Source organism: Lagopus muta, chromosome 1 (assembly GCF_023343835.1).
Source record: "Lagopus muta isolate bLagMut1 chromosome 1, bLagMut1 primary, whole genome shotgun sequence".
NCBI classification, from domain to species: Eukaryota; Metazoa; Chordata; class Aves; order Galliformes; family Phasianidae; genus Lagopus; species Lagopus muta.
In genome coordinates, this window is record NC_064433.1 from 64,520,847 (window position 1) to 64,537,451 (window position 16,605).

Here is a 16,605-nt window from a genome sequence, read left to right on the forward strand (position 1 = left end):
TCTCTGCATGTATCAATTTACTATGGTCAAACTGCTGAGATCTCATATGGGACATGTGTAGGATACTGGAAATAAAACACTTTGTTTCAAACTTTCTTAATTAAAAAAAAAATAAATTGCTAGAATTGATTTCTTAAATGAGAACAGTTTACTTAAAAAAAAAAAAAAGAAAAGAACAATAAGAATGTATGCCTTTTCATATTCTTCTACAATATTCCAAAGAAAGGTTTTTCAACTTTCTTCAAGTTTATGCCATAATTAGTGATGTAGTAAAGACCGAGCTTTCAGTGGTCTCCCTTAGAATAGAATTATATTCTGTGAGAGGTCTCCCTCTCATAGAATTAAGGTTGGAAATGACCTCTAAGGTCATCTAGTCCAACCATCCTCTTACCACCAATATTGGCTGCTGTACCACATCCCTCACTGTGACATCTACCCATTTCTTGAACACCTCCAGGAACAGCGACTCCACCACCTCCCCAGACAGCCTGTTCCAGAGCCTGACTTCTCTGTTTGAAAATAGGCTATTCCTAATATCCAAACGGAGCCTTCCCTGATGAAACTTAAGGCTATTACCTTTCATCATATCAGCAGTCACATGGGAGAAGAAGCCAAACCCTACCTCGCTACAACCTCCTTTCAGGTTGTACACTTGGCCACCTGGGCACACTCCTGTCTCATGTTCAGCTGAGCACTGACTAGCACCCCCAGATCCTTTTCCTCCAAGAAAGTGAGAGCAGTGCAGAAGTAGTGTTGTTCTACACTTGCATTAAACAAAATTCCTGAAATTTCTAGCTTCTTTGTCTTCTTTCAAACTGATAGCTGGATTCAGATTGATCACTTCTAATTTTCTGAAGTTGATAAGCCTCCAGAAAAGCACATAGAGAATAAATTCCTCTGAGAATTTAGCAAAGCCTTTGTAGCCTCCCAAGACAAGCTACCAAGGAAGCCCAGGCAGTTCAGACTAAATGCTTCCCTCTGAGGTAGTTGAATACCAGAGAGATTAATCCCATCCTCAGTGTGAGGATTTCATGTTGTCTCTGTCACTTTTGACTTCACAGTAGTTACTTTTATGCATATACTATTGCTAGTGAACATGCATGTTTCAGTCACCCAGGTAAGTGTCAGCCTAGTTTATGTTATTTCATCTGTTCTTTAAAAAGATTTGGGAGCTCCTTTTTTTGTTCCATCTCTGTTTTGCATTACTTTATATCTTGTGTGGTACAGTAAAAAAAAAAAAAAAAAAAAAAAAAAAAGAACTTAGTTCCTTCCACCCATTGTCCAATTAATAATTTCTCACCTCCTTACAGTGTCATAGTATTTCGAGTTTTAAAAAAGGAACGTTTCTAAGAAAAATCTCATGTTATATGTCTCTGAAGTGGAATGATAAGGATATTAACCAAGCTGTTCGGATGCTGTGGAAAAATGCATGAAACGGAGCTACAGCTGTGGAGTCACAGGCTAAGAGAGAACAAGGCAAAAACTAAAAAATATAAATAAAAGCGAGCTAATAAAAAAATACTATTTACTTAAACACTGTAAAAACTGAGGGAGAAGAAGTTGTAGACATAGGAAAAGTCATACCCGTTGATGGTTCCTCTGTAGGTAAAGAGAACAAGCTTTGGTTAAGATGGCACAGAGGCACAACTGAAGAATTCTCCTGTGGTGAAATGCTGCTTTCAATATGATACCTGTTTGAGTCAAAGTAAAACACGTACAGACAGAGAACAAATATATGAGTGAGGAGCCTCATAAATCTGTTTCATGAAGCTACCTGAAAGAGGGGCATGCAGCTATAGCAAGAAGGAAATGCACTTCAAAAGTTAACTCAGAATTTATAACAAATCAGACTAGGAACAAAAGAAACCAGTGCAGTGTTTGATCCGGACAGTTACCTAGTCTCTGGCATAATTTTGTAACAGATGTTTCAGAGAAGATGATGAAATACCTTAATGAAGTCTCTCATATCATCTTTTCCCCTCTTCTCCCTACATTCTAATCCAATTTACACCTTAAGCAGAGGGTGCCACCGGGGCTGTCAGAGCCATACCACATTGGGTGTAACTAGAGGGCCTTCTTTTCTCCAAAATAAATCTCACTGATTAGAAATTAGACAAGCCTAAATGATCATTTTGTTAAGTCAAGAAAAAAAAAAGTGAGAAAGGGGCTAAAAAGTCATTATGGTCCGTAAAGGCCTTGCCAATGCAGCGTTCAAGTTTGATCTCTCAGCCAGGGTCCAGACCAAAGGCATCTGAAAAATCATCTTGGATTGCATGTTCAAGTAGATAAGATGCAGTGTGACTGCATTGTATTTTCAGAAAGTCCATGCACGTGGTAGTACAAGAAGTAAGACAAGGAACAGCAAGGCAAGACAAGGCAAGATGCCCAGCAGAGTGGTGACAGTCCTCAGAAATGATGGCTGACTTTTGAAGCCATCTCATAAGCAAAACAATCAAAGTTGCTCTGCAACTGTTTCATCACCCTCATGCTCAGCAATTCCTCACTCATTAAGTAATCACATTCCAGTAGGAGGAGTTGCATATTAAAGCATGTAAGGATCACAAGAAACTGTTGTGATTTAACCAAATATGGCAGCTCCAGCCCAGGGCTGCTCCCTAAGGGTTCTTTAAGGTCTGAAGCTCCTTCAGACCTCATCCTCTGCTTCACCACAGTCTGCTCCATGTTTCCATGGGCAAACCTGCTCCCTGGTGCCCATAGGCTGCAGGGAGACTGCCTACTCCACTGTGGGCCTCTACAGGGCTGTAGGGAGTTTCTGCTCCTCACCTCAAACACCTCTCACCTTCCTTGATGCCTGTAGGGCTGCTTCTCTCCCATTTCTCACTCCTCTTTCCCAGCTGCTGTTGCACAGCAGTTTTCCCTGTCCTTAACTCTGCTCCCTCAGGGACACAACTAGAGCAATTCCTGGCTCAGCTCTGGCAGTGGCAGGTCCCTTTTGGAGCAACTGGAGCTGTATGAGATGGGGCAGCTCCTGTTATATTCTCACAGAGGCCATCCTGCAGCCCTCCCTCTGCTAACAAAGCCTTGGCCTGTGAGCCCAGTATACCAAAATACTCACCTTCCAAATAGGAAATGAGGAAATGATGTCAAAAGACAGCCAAATGCAAAAACCGTGCAGCCCAAAGCAATTACTTTGGGTCTGTGAAACTTTCCTCCAAAGTAACTGACAAATGCTATCAGCAGCAGGTTACCTGCAAAAACAACCTGGTTTGTATTTACAAACAAAGGCATTCTTTTACCTTTTAAATCCAAGAGCAATTCTCATTATATGTTGTTAGCTCAACATCCATTCCTTCTCCTATAAACCTATAAAGACTGTAACTAGACAGGGAACTGGTTAAGTGGTGCAGTTATACCCTTCTATCTGTGATATTCTTCTGAAAGACTTAACACCACATGAGAAGAACTTGAAAATTGGAGACAGAATAGAAAAGCCATTATGGTGAAAGAGGAGGTTTTTGACCACACCTGTGTAGAGAAGAAATTTCTCACAACTTTATGTAGAGATTAGGCCAAGGACTACAAAATAAGAGCTGCTTTGGAAAGTTACTCTCCTGGGATACTCTATTTAGCAATGTGTGGGAAAGTATATATTCAGAGATACATATTCAAGTGTTTCTGTACTGAAAATGTTAAACATGAGATGACATTCCAAGAAAAGAGGAATAATAAATTGATATTAATTTTAGTAATAATTTAAGAGGAATAAAAAGATTTTGTAACTAGTGCCATTTCAAAATTCAAATGAGATTAAAAAAACTGGAATGTCTTAAGTCCTTCAACAGTAAAAATTTGCTAACTGTTCAACTTCTAATTTTGTGATCGTTTTATCAAAACAATGAAACCTTATCAATGACTGGTGAGCATAATGTTCTGAAAAAAACAGCATCTTTTTTATGTACAATTGCTAAACTGACTGCATTGAACCAGTAGCTTGAATGAAAGTTGAATAGATGTATTTGTACAGTCCTAATAAGATCTTATATCTACACTTGCACAGTCTTAATAAATACTTCATGCCTGGCACATACACTGATCTTTAATCATTTTAAATGTTAATATGATGATTCGTAGTTACTTTACATTCCTGGAAATATGAACACCACAACTTGCTATAGAAAAATGCATACGAAAGATGATCTATTTAAAATAATAAGTTTTTACTTAATTGATCATATTTTTATATAATTAATCTCGGTGATTTAATATTTCTTAAACTCTCCTTTTCAAAAGCAAGAATATATTCTGGGTATTCAGTCTCAGTCATAACATCGAGTTGCCTGATAAGACTGCTTTGCAGGCAGCAACATGGTGTCACAGTTTCTCCTACTTGAATGTGCTGAAAAGGGCCTTGTGTCTCCTACTCACCTGGGTGTACTAGCCTCTGCAGGTCATTTCCTCAGCTGAGCCAGGGATCATAAAGATCCAGACTCCAATTTTAAGAGTGTAAAACATGCTTTGACGATCTCCTCCGAATTGGGTCTGAGGTCAAAAGTCTTTTGTTTAGCTTTTGTGGCAGTGGCAAGACTTAAGCCTGTCACTGTGCAGTGAAGCTCACTGATAGATTTGAGGGGCACTAACAGTAGAAACCTTATTTACAATTACATGGGTGTAAAAACTTAAAATACTATTGAGTTTGAGTAAGGAGACAATCCACTTCAACCAACTTTGAGGTCACTGATTAAAAAGAACTGTAAAAATACTGACATGAACTTACATTCAAACTGGGTCTATGCAATCATTCTGTTTTTGTTATTTATTTATTTAGTATAAAGCTTATTAAATAGTTCTGGTTTGTTAGTTGCTCTGTCATAGTGTGAGAGTGTACAAGTTAGCTAAACAACCTCTAATCCTAAACATCCTCATATAAGTTGTTGTGTTATTTTCCAAGATACTCATATGTAAGTGCTAACACAGGCAGTAGAAGAAAGTTGGTCACTATGCTGTCGCAAACATCCACTGACAGATTGCTGATGGGCATGAGAGTCACTAATACATAGTCAGCCAACATTTTACATATTCAAGGAAAAATAAATATTAAAATGAGTAATTACCAATTTCAAAGCTTCCGTTAATGATCCCCACTAAAGATGCAGGAATATTGAATTGCTTCTCTATCTGTGTGAACATGCTGTTCAAGTAAGCACCAGTCATCGTTTTACCAATAAATGCAAGTGACAGCGCCAGCAGAAATAACTAGGAAGGGAAGAGTAGATTGGATGAATTCAAAATTATATATTTAGGAATTTACATGGTTGTTTTCCCACCAGAGATGTGCTTCTAAGTAAAACAATTCAATACTTTCTGATCTACTTATAGAGGAATACAATGTGAACTCAAATCCCATTAATTAGCTTTGTCCACAGAGTTACGGCTTCACTGAAGCAAAAAGGAAAATGAGGACATAATTTGTTCTTCACCTGCTCCCAGTTACCAAGACTCCAAAAACCTTAATCCCCACTTGTCCAGCCAAGTCAGGCGCAGTGCAGCCTCACCCAACGGGACCCTGCTGCAAGATTTCCCTCTGCAGGACTGTGGAAAACCTGCAGCCTGAGGACATAAGGTTTCCTGCTCTGGGTGCAAAGCTCTTGGCACTACGCTTAAGGCAGCAGTTGGTAGGATTCTTGCAGAATTAAGATCGTTGCCTTTGATAGAATTACTGGATTAAGTAGCTGTTCTGTCTCATCAGTAGAGGTTATGAGCCAATTTCAAATATAGACAGTAAAAAGTGTGTCCTTTCTGACAAGAATCTGGTAGTAAGTGACCATGAGAAAAAAAAAAAAAAAAAAGAGAGAGAAAATAAAATTATATATATATACTGCAGCATTCAAATGCTTTAAATTTTAGGGTTATTAATAAACATTATTTGTGAAATGAAATCAATAGCATTTTTAAATACATCTACTACGATAGCTAAAAAGCATGGGTAATGTATTTGGGCTTTGAATCCTTCTTACATCAAGCTATTTTTTATCTCTTTATAGTGCTTCTTGACAAGCTGAATAGTCTGGGGTTACAACCACAGCCATTTTTTACTTCCATGTCACTACTGGCTCATTTCACAAGTCTATAAACAAATGGTAATCGTGCCAGACTAGAGGGATCACACAAGTTCAGAGGTGGAAATTCAAAGGAGCAATCAGGCATATCTCTAACACATCACAGAGTTCAGGGACGTAAAAAGCAACGTATTTGGTTTCAAGTTTGCTTGACCTCAGTGTTCAAAGCATTAACGATAAGAAACAGAATGTTCATTCATTCTAGATTTTAACTCCTACTGAATGACTGTAAGTGCAAGTACCTGTGGCTCTGCTCATACAAAATTGTGAAAATATTTCTGTACCGTAAGCCTGGAAATGCCGCAGAATTTGTCGTCTGCACGTGGTTTCCGAGTTTCTTTCATGTTGCCTTTTTGAGTCAATCCTGATGTCTGAATCTGCCTACTGATCCCTTTATAGTGTTAAAAAAGACAAAAGAAAAAAAAAATTGGCCTACGTTTGCAAAAAGTAAAAAATAAAAACAGCATTTCTCCTGAGATACCTCATATTTGATCACCTTGTTCAAATAATTGTAAACCAGTCTAACAGTAGTGGATTCCAACAGAACCTATAAGCATATGCATGTACATTTTCTAATTGAGAAAATTTGACCAAAAAAAACATTGACAAACAGCGAACTATTTCACATCAGATGCTCAATGCTATCAGCACTATACAATCAATGCTTTCAGCATTGTCTCACAGCATGTAATGATGAACTCAAAGTATGGTGAGATGACACCTGAAGGAAGATAAAAGTATGAGAAGATCAATGAGACAGATGCATGAAACTGTATAAAAATGGTGAAAAATGGCCACAGGCCAACCAGAAGGTAAAGAATGGAGAAAAGAATCTTAGGAAGGCAAAGTAGTTTGTAACTGTCCATACTGCTTCTCAATCTTCTTCACAAGCATTTGGATTGAACACTGTGGGAGATAACACTCTGAACATTTGTATGCCTGGCTGACACCTGTCTTCTGTGGTCTTTCGCACCATCCCTGTCCCTGCTAGCCATACAAAAGACATTTAGTTCTGCTCTGCACATTCTGTTGAGTTATCAGCTCTTCCACTTGAACCAATGTAAGTTCATTAATTTTAGTAAAAATTGGACTGAGGCCTAGTTTCTTGGCATTAAAAGCATTAGAACAACAGAAGTAGAAGTAGAACAACAGAAAACCACAAACACACACACAAAAAGAAAAAAACAACCACACCATAACAATTTATCCCAAGTTATGAAAAAAAAATTCCTCCCTGTCTACATTTAGTCATCTCCACCTTAGGTTCACGGTTAGAGCTTCTCATACTGCTAAGCCACGTGCTTTCTTACACATTTTACCAATTTCCCAAAACTTTATTTAAAGAAGGAGCAATATATTCCAGGTACTTGGAATATAGTGACCTCTAAAAGCCACTCCACATCTGCTGCATTCCACAGAGAGTTAAAGAACATCAGTCAAAGGATCCTAAGGACTACCAGAAGGAATTCATCAAATCCAGTTATTCACTACAGTTCCCTACTGCCTGATGATGTAAGCTGAAGAAAACCAGAGAAAGTCAGAGCCCTACCTTACAGCTGGAACAGATAGAGGCTCATTTCCCCTTTTTCCTCTTAGATGCGCTTTCAAAGTTCTACCTTGCAACAACTGTTCTTCTTAATGTGTTCCACTTCATGGCTAGGAAGCAAGCTGCCCTTGACAAGTCTGCCAATAGAACTCAATTGCCCTTTTACATTCTTCAGCCCAACACCCTCTCAGCCAATCTTTTCACACACTAATTTCTACAACAATGTTAATCCTCTCAAATGTATTTCTTCATTAACTTGATTCTTGGCAAATTCACGGGCATGAACTCCTTCCATAGCCACCCGTACATTTCCAGTCTTCAAAAGAGTAACACATTATTGTACTGTTCCTGGAAATAATTAAAAATTAAGTGTAGTTGATCAGCAACTGAGACAATTGATTCTGTTTTATAGTTTGTACTTCTGCTTTGTTTACGGGTGTTTACTTGTGCTGTGTTTTGTCATTAGTATTAAAATGTTTGTGGAACAAGCAGGGAATAAGGCCTAGCCCATAAATATCCACAAAAGACTGGTCCTGCTTGACCAACCTCATTTCCTTCTATGATCAGGTGACTGCCTTATGGGTGAGGGAAAGGCTGTGGATATAGTCTACCAAGACTTCAGCAAAGCCTTTGTACCCTGTCTTCCACGGTATTCTCCTGGAGAAGCTGGCAGCCTGTAGCTAGTATGGGTACAGTCTTTGCTGGGTAAAGAACTGGCTGGATGGCTGGGCCTAGAAAATAGTGTTGAATAGAGTTAAATTCAGCTGGCGACCAGTCACAAGTGGTGCTCCCCAGGGGTCAGTACTGGGGCTGGCTCTGTTTAAGATCTTTATTGATGACCTGGATAAGGGAATTGGGTGCACCCTCAGTAAGTTTGCAAATGACACCAAGCTGGGAGGAAGTGTTGATCTTCCATGGGGTAGGAAAGCCCTACAGAAGGATCTGGACATTCGATCAATGGGCTGAGGCCAATGGGATGAGCTTCAACAAGACCAACTGTCGGGTCCCACACTTTGGTTCCATGCAGCGCTACAGGTTTCAGGCAGACTGCCTGGGGTATTAGTCAACAGCCAGCTGAACAAGAGCCATTAATGTGCCCAAGTGGCCAAGAAGGCCAATGGCATCCTGGCTTGAATGTACATATCATGTGCTGCCAGGAGCAAGGAAGTAATAGTTCCTCTGTACTCGGCCCTGGTGAGGCCACACCTTGAGTACTGTGTTCACTTTTGGGCCACATCACTGCAAGAAAGACACTGAAGCCCTGGAGCATGTCCAGAGAACAATAAAAATGGCGAAGGGTCTGGAGTGCAAGTCTTGTGAACCAGGATCTTTCAGACTGGAGAAGAGGAGGCTCAGGGGAGACCTTATTACTCTCTACAACTGCCTAAAAGGAGGTTATAGTGAGGTGGGGGTTCTTGTAGGTAACTGGTGATAGGAAGAGAGGTAATGGCCTTAAGTTGCACGAGAGGAGGCTCTGTTCAGATATTTTAAAGTTATTCTTAGAAAGAGAAGTTGAGCACTGGAACGGGCAGTCCAGGGAAGTGGTGGAATCACTATTCCTGAAAGTGTTCAAGAAAAGGATAGATGTGGAATCAAGGGGCATGGTTTAGTGGGCATGGTGGCTGCAGGTTGACTAAATGATCTTAGAGGTCTTTTCCAACCTTAATAATTTGATGATTTCACAGCAAAATATGCTTATACAACTTTGCATCTTCTCAGAAATTTTGCATTCGACTTTAGATCCCAATGAATCTTTTATGCCTTTTCTTAATATTAATGTGCTTTATTCAGACTGTAGTACACATGACATGTCAAAAGATGAGCAGCGGGCAAAGAACGCAGTCCCTATTATCTGTCTTCTTCTGCTCCTCAGAGTTGGCAATAGGATTCTGTTGCTTATTGTACCAGTCCCTGCATTTCACTAGTGCTTATGGGACACATCATCTGGCTTTACAAGATTATTAAGTGTGTGAACTGATTAACAAAATAGACAGAATGATGAATACCAGTTGTGTTCCTGAGGTTGCTTTCCTCAACTTTAAAATATTTTTTGTCACATTTGGTCAAGCAGAACTGAAGGCAACATAATCCAAGATTCTACATCAAGGAGATATACATGTATAAATCTTTTAGTTTAGGTGTATTTTTATTACAGTTTAAAACCACTTTACAACTCACACTGCAGTTTCTGCAACTAAAGATGAGCCAATAGTGTTCTCTATCCTGTCTCCCATCTCTCTGCTGTGCACTCCCATTGCTTATTTTTTACTTCCTGGATCTTCTGCAAACCTCTAGCTCGTTAAATAGGCAGAAAAAAAAACAACAGATTTCCAGGTAGTGAACTGATTTGGCCCACTGAGTGGTTCAGCAAGTGTCAAGAAAAAGTAGGAATGTGGAGCAAAGAACTTGAGAAGAAAGGAGAAAGTGAGGATGAAAGCAAAGTAGGAAAGGGTGAAGAGTACCTATCTGAGCACCAGTGATGCATTATGTCACCTCAAATATTTGTAGAGGAATGATCGCAAGCCCTAACCTTAGCTGCCCAGGCCAGCCCTGAACACAACCCTAGAATCAGCACAGTTGTAAGGAAATTATCTCCTTCAGTGAGCATCTGTCAGCATTTCTTTAGCCAACAGCAAGATGAGAGACAGCTTATGCTGCAAGGATATTCACACAGGGGGCTAAATTTTGTAACAAATCGCTTGGGAAGTTTGTGTGGGCCAGGTGAGACTGTATTTATCCAAAAGTTTGCCCTCAGGTTCCAATTCACCTACCAGCTATAATGTAAAAACCTGTCCCTGCATTCTACTCCTAAGTCTGCAATATCCGCTGAACTTTCAGGGAAGAGGTCAATAAAATCCCTTTTACAAGAACTTACTCCTTCCTTTTCTGCACTGAGTTTGGAATACATTTATGCGGGCTAAGAATAAGTTAGAGGTAAGTTACAGGTAACATCACAACTTTTCCAGCCACCTCCACTACAGAACAGAATTTCCTTTCTCTCATCACAAGCAGGTCAAGAAAGACCAACAGAAATCAGCCCATCTGCAGAAGGCAGCCACTTTGCATGAAAAGCTAAAGAGCACAATGCAGATGGTTCCGCTACAGGCTGCATTTATAAATTAAATGTGTGAAGGATAGTGGATATAATTTAGCCTAAAATATAAAAGCATACATCTTGTGTGGATCAGAGTAGGCATAGGCTGTGTGGCTGACAGCAGACAGGCTACAGTTGAGAGGTGGGAATTTAGGCCTGTTTGTACTGTTTGTACACTAAATCCATAATCATGTTGCAGTTTTAAACAACATTTCACCTTAATGAACAAATAAAAAGGAGGGGATAAAAAAAGGATACATGTGGATTTCAAAGTCTTGGAAGTAATATTCTGCCAGTTGCCCTCCCTGAGTCCCAGTGGACCATCTTATTTTCAGTGTAAAACACATCCTTCATTTAACTCAGCTTAGTCAATTGGGTAAACAGATAAGTTCACATCTTGTTTACAAGTTGGACTAAAAAATAATGAAGTAACTAATTATTAGCAGAGAGCAAATAGAGTATCTGTCGGGACTTTTAACTAATTTATCGTGGCAGTTGCAAAAAGCACTTTAAAATGTTGTTTCACTAAGCACAGTTCAAACTGTTACCCAAATGTAAATACACTAATGCTGGATTGAAACAAAGGAAAGGAAAAGATTCTCAGGGCAAAACAATCAGGTACTTACAGTTTTGAGAAGATTTTCAGAAGAAATGACTGATATTGTACACTTAAACTTTTGCTTTTATTCTGAACAGTTAAAAATTAACCCAAGTATAATTTACTGCAGAATTTTTTCTTTTGGCAGTTACAGATGTACACTTCGGAGAACCCACACAGATACAAAAGACACAGGCTTAAAGAGTGTACAGAACTATGTACATTTACAGGATGAGGCAATGTCTGAGCAAAGGATAACGAGAGGTCAGACTGAAAGACAGCAGTGAATCTGAGTTTCTCACATTTAGGGAGGTTGTTTAAGATGAGTTACTAGATGGAAAGCAGAACAACCATAATCACTGGCTATGTTTTGCTTTCTTGGAATTATTTGGAAGAGAGTGTAGCTCTTTCCAGGTGACATAAAGCACTTGCCTCTGAAGCACAGTGGCATAATACTACTCTCCCTAACATCTCCAGCTGCAAGTCTTGTTGTGTTTCTTCTTAGTATAACATCTTCCTGGATCAATTTTTGAAGCATTTAATTTTAACTACGTACTGAATAACGTAGGCATTGTCAGTTCTCAAAAGGGGCAAAGATCCTCATGACTAGGCACTGCAATATTCACTAGGGTCACCCTCGCTTTTAGGACAGTAGTTGGGTGACGTCAGTGCACTGTGCAGAAGAGAGGTACAAAAGCTGCCCATGGTCACACACCGCTGGGGCAGTGCTGCACACTGGGTGCTGCTAGTTATTGATTAGCGGATGTTACAAAACCAAAGAGTGGAAAGTCATTGTGACTGTGATCAAAGCAGGCAGACATCAGACATGGGACTCAGGAGAGAGACTCAACTACTGGTGCTGAAGCATGCTTCACCTGTGACCCTAAGTGTCTTGATGGCACACATTCATGTATGTTTCTCACACAGGAATGCACATGAAAAAGCCTAAATGCAAGGTCTACAAAGTTTGGTGAGGGTGGGATTGGGATGAATGAGCACCTGGCTCTGAGCACAACATCCTTGGACAAGGCTTCTCAGATTTATTCTAGCTGAAGGAGCACCCAGCTTTGCACCCTGGACTACAGTATGCCCCTTAAGGTTTGTCAGCTTGATGTGGGGAAATAGCAGACCAGCAAAGTCTCATGTACTTAGCAGTATACTGCTGTACTGTAAAACATTTTAATTCAAGTTACTAATAACAGTCTCTGCCTTTAGGCCATCTAGGCCTTAGGCACCATACAGCCATTTTTTAGAAGTTCTGCTGATGACCACCAGTGACTGAGAACCCCAGTCTGCTCAGTGCTGCACCACAGCAAGAGGTGAGGCACTGTTCTCCATTGTTTCTTAGAATAAAAACTGACAAAGGTAAATGACTGAAGGCATACCTTCTCAGTTGTCACACACTAGAAAATATCTCAAGAAAAAATCTTTTAACATTCCTCCACTGTGAGAAAACCTTCTTCCTCAGAAGACATACATTTCACAAAAGTTACAGCCCTGCTTTCTGTTCTTTCTTCATGATGGCCTCCAAATTATACCTGATGACTACCTGTACTGAAATTTTGCTTATATAGTATAACTAAAATTCAAAATTCTGTTTCTATCATTCATTTCCTTACAACAAAATCTGAGGTAAAATATTATTTCCCATTTCCCATTAATTTGAAGGTTTTCTTGCATTTTATGTTTTCCTCACATACCTATTGTTTCCAATGGAAAATACTGCTTTTTGTTTGCAGAACAAAGTACAATGATAAAGCAAGACTGAACAGTGATAGAAAATGGCTTAGTATAAATCTGCCTTAACTCAGTATGATCATCCTTTCTTCCCTAATACAGCATCTAAAGATGATGAAGGATGAGGACACTGCCCATCCAAAGAAAAGTTCTTCAACAGAGTAAGTCAGTGGCTTTGTAGTATTCATTCAGCTGCAAAGTGAGTTCTCTCTTGTATCATCACTGGGTGCAGAAGCCCTCTGCTCATAACTATGTCTTGTTTTATGTAAAACAGAAGTCCTAGCATCATTAAAGCATTACTCCTGCTTTTACATTAAAAATACCAAAACCTCAGTAGTCTAATTGGAATAATTAGCTATGAAAATCTGACTGCAAGTAATCAAGAGAATTGGTTAGGAAAGTGCACTTAGAACTTGATACCTATTTATTGTAACTGATCGGAAAGCAGAACATTAGATCCCAGTGTAGCTGATCTTTTCCCCATGCTTACAAAGGTTAGTATTCCTTTCTTCCATCTCTAATTCCATCCATTTTTAAATATTTCATCTCACATATATTGGTAGGATATATTCTACATAAGTTTCATATTTTAAGCAATGTTTGCAGAGAGTAAAGTGGCCATGATTTTGACTATAGAGATCCCTATTTTCAAATAATGTTATCCGTCATACCTATTTAAAAGTATCTAGGTGACAACAAGTGCTCTCTTTCCTTTAGAAATAATAATAATTAAAAAAAGATAAAGCAGCAGCAGAAGAAAATACTATCTTGTCAAAAGCTGAAGTACTCCTCATGATGGTAGCTTTAATTATTGCATACTTCATCTCAATTGACTTCTGTAGTTTAACGATTCACATTTTCCAATATTCATATTGCCCATTCCAGAAGATTTCTTTTTGTATGTGCTACCCAATTTGATCAGTTCAAACGACCATACCTGCAAAGAGCTTATGGACCTATGTGCTGAACCATCTAAAAAGTCAAAGAAATTTAACTTACTGATGGGATTGGGTATGAACTGAGTTTATATTTATATGAAAAATTAAGAGAGAGATGTTTCAAGGGCATAATCCTCTGGATATGTACATGAGCACATAAGCACATACACTAATGAATCTTAACAAGAACAGTTTGCATTCATGAAAGATTAATACAGACTTTACTCTTCGGTAGTGTTCTGTTTTTCTGTGGCACCATGAGAAGGGAAGTACTGAATTATATGAATCCTGGCTTCATAGACCAAGGATCTTAGAGACTGCTGCTTACAAATCAACAAATGCTATATATCCATATTATTAGCTCTACAACCCTAGAGGAAGGCAAGTGCCTTTTACTCAAAAAACCACATAGATTATTCCACTGAAAATAGTGTTTTCCCAGAAAAGAAAAATAGACTAAAATATATATATTTATTTGATTTTTTAGCTACCTGTGGGTGCTACAGAGCTTTTGCATTTTCTCAAGCATTTTGAAAGCTGAAGGATATCAAGGGAACATTTTTATGGTAAGTGCACGTTCTCATTTTTAAAGTAGATAATTGTAGCCTACTTTATATGGTCTGTGTGTATAAAAACGAGTCTGAAGTAACAAATCTCTAGGGACCATACTTGAGCACTTTGGTGGGTGGACTCCTTCAGTTTCTGAACATTTTCAGTGGTTGGATGTGCTTAGGTACCACTGAGAGGCACTCACTGTGCATATCTTGACCTTTATAACTTGCTTTTATTTCACCTCAGAGGATTCAGCAGGGGGACTGAGACGTTGTCTGAAGGTGAGAAGTCACTCCCAGTTCTTTCCCAGGTGTCAGCAACATGCACACATAAAATTCCACTCCAAAAAAGATCGGAGCAGAGATTTGAAATTCACATGAGTTCATAAATGTACACTGTTTAATATTCACTGAGTTCATGTAAAATTCAGTAAGCATGGAATTAAGTATTTTTCTCTACTGTGACTAATTTACAGATAATACAGTATTACAGAGCATCTCTGATGTCCTGGAGTATTGAATTTTCATCTATCCCTATCTCATTTGCACCGAGTTCACTCCTTCCTGCATTATTAGTCTACCACTTGAGAAATTGAGAATTTACATATTTTCTTGTATCTGTGGACAGATTTTGAGGGACACTCGTCATTCCAGTGCTCCAATAAAAGGAAAATACCTTGAAAGAGTAAAATATTTGTATAGAATCAGGTATACTCTATTCTTAGCAAGTAGTTTCGTTGAAGATCCTCATATAGACTCTCTCAATAAGTGCTAGAGACAGATATTTCCAGAGAGCAATTTATCTTATCTTGAGACAGCTGTCTAAAATGAGTGGGACAAAATGGTCTCTGGAGGTGCTTCCTTTCAATTTGAAAGCCTGAAGAACTAGCTTAGCTTAGGTAACTAAGTTTTAGACAAGTAAAAATAGGTCAAATGACACCTATCCTTGATCTCTCTGCTCCTTATGTCATTCTAGACCTACTTGTCTTGGCCAAGGAACAAAAAAGGCTGCCAGCAAGTAACTCCCTAAGATCAGAACCTCTTTACAATTGCTTGTGGAGCTCAATTGAAAATGCAGATTTGCTCTAAATTTTCAATTAAAAAGCAAAAACAACTATTGGTCTTAAACAAATGTTAGAAATAATGATTAATTATCTATTCAAGATACACAGGTGACTTTTGGCCTCAGCCTAAGTATGACACTGAGGATTAAACCGCTCTTTTCTAGCAGTGTGGTAGCATCCAACCACAGTTGAATATTATTTGGGAAAAACTAGACATATGAGCTATGTCTCCACAGAACTAAACACTACAGCAATCGTGGGTTTCACATCCTACAGGACGTAGTATAATAAGATGGGTAAGGATGTTGTGACACAGATTATTTTCCCGGTCATCTCCCCCACCAGCTCTGAGCTGGACTGAATCCAAACAATGCCTTTCTCAGTTGTGTCTCCTGAGATCTTCTTCCCTACTGCAAGCTTATCAGGGGACACAGTAGAGCTTAAAACGTTAGTCCTCACTTGTACTGACTGGGACACTGGCCATCTAGCACTGTTCTAGTTGCACAGCCATTTTCAGTCAGATGGAGGCTAACAGAGACAACTTCTAACAGGGACAACGTGGGATTTTCTTTGTTGTCCTCTGGTCTTGGTGCACACTCCAAAAGCTTCATTGCAAAATTAAACTTTTGAACAGAACAGCCAAACTGAACCTGAAAACCTCAAAATGTTGTTTTTGCTTTCAGCTGCTCAAATGGGCCACAACATCTGCTCAGACCAAATAAACCTCCTCCCAGTATTTTGGAAACCTACTTCCTCAGAAGATAGAGATGAAGAATGCAAAAAATAAAGAAAGATACAATAATTTAACAGTGCATTCTTTAATCAACAATGTATTTATTCTAGCAGTGGTTATACTAGACTGGGGTATGCTGTGGGAGCCAAAGGATCTCACTGCACTGGCCTATGAAAAGATCTACAAATGAGAGCTTGATTTACCCAAGCTAGGCAGAAAAGAACCCAGCTGTATTTAAAAAGTGGAGCGTTGTTGGTTTTTTTCCCT

At 39.0% G+C, this 16,605-nt stretch overlaps 1 protein-coding gene across 4 annotated transcripts in view; it reads right to left on the reverse strand.

Moving 5' to 3' along the window:
* The window catches only part of SLCO1A2 (solute carrier organic anion transporter family member 1A2), a 51,079-nt gene that overhangs the window by 11,459 nt on the left and 23,015 nt on the right, over positions 1–16,605 (reverse strand). For 3 of the 4 annotated variants that reach the window (XM_048962222.1, XM_048962201.1, XM_048962211.1), the window contains 4 exons: positions 6,362–6,468; positions 5,073–5,214; positions 3,077–3,209; positions 1,585–1,691 (listed from right to left, as the gene is read on the reverse strand). In XM_048962222.1, the coding sequence (XP_048818179.1) occupies positions 1,585–1,691; positions 3,077–3,209; positions 5,073–5,214; positions 6,362–6,421 (442 nt within the window). In that variant the 5' untranslated portion in view covers positions 6,422–6,468. Of the gene's footprint in view, positions 1–1,584; positions 1,692–3,076; positions 3,210–5,072; positions 5,215–6,361; positions 6,469–11,343; positions 11,435–16,605 lie in introns of those variants that run through there. The other variant, XM_048962231.1, reaches the window with a different exon arrangement.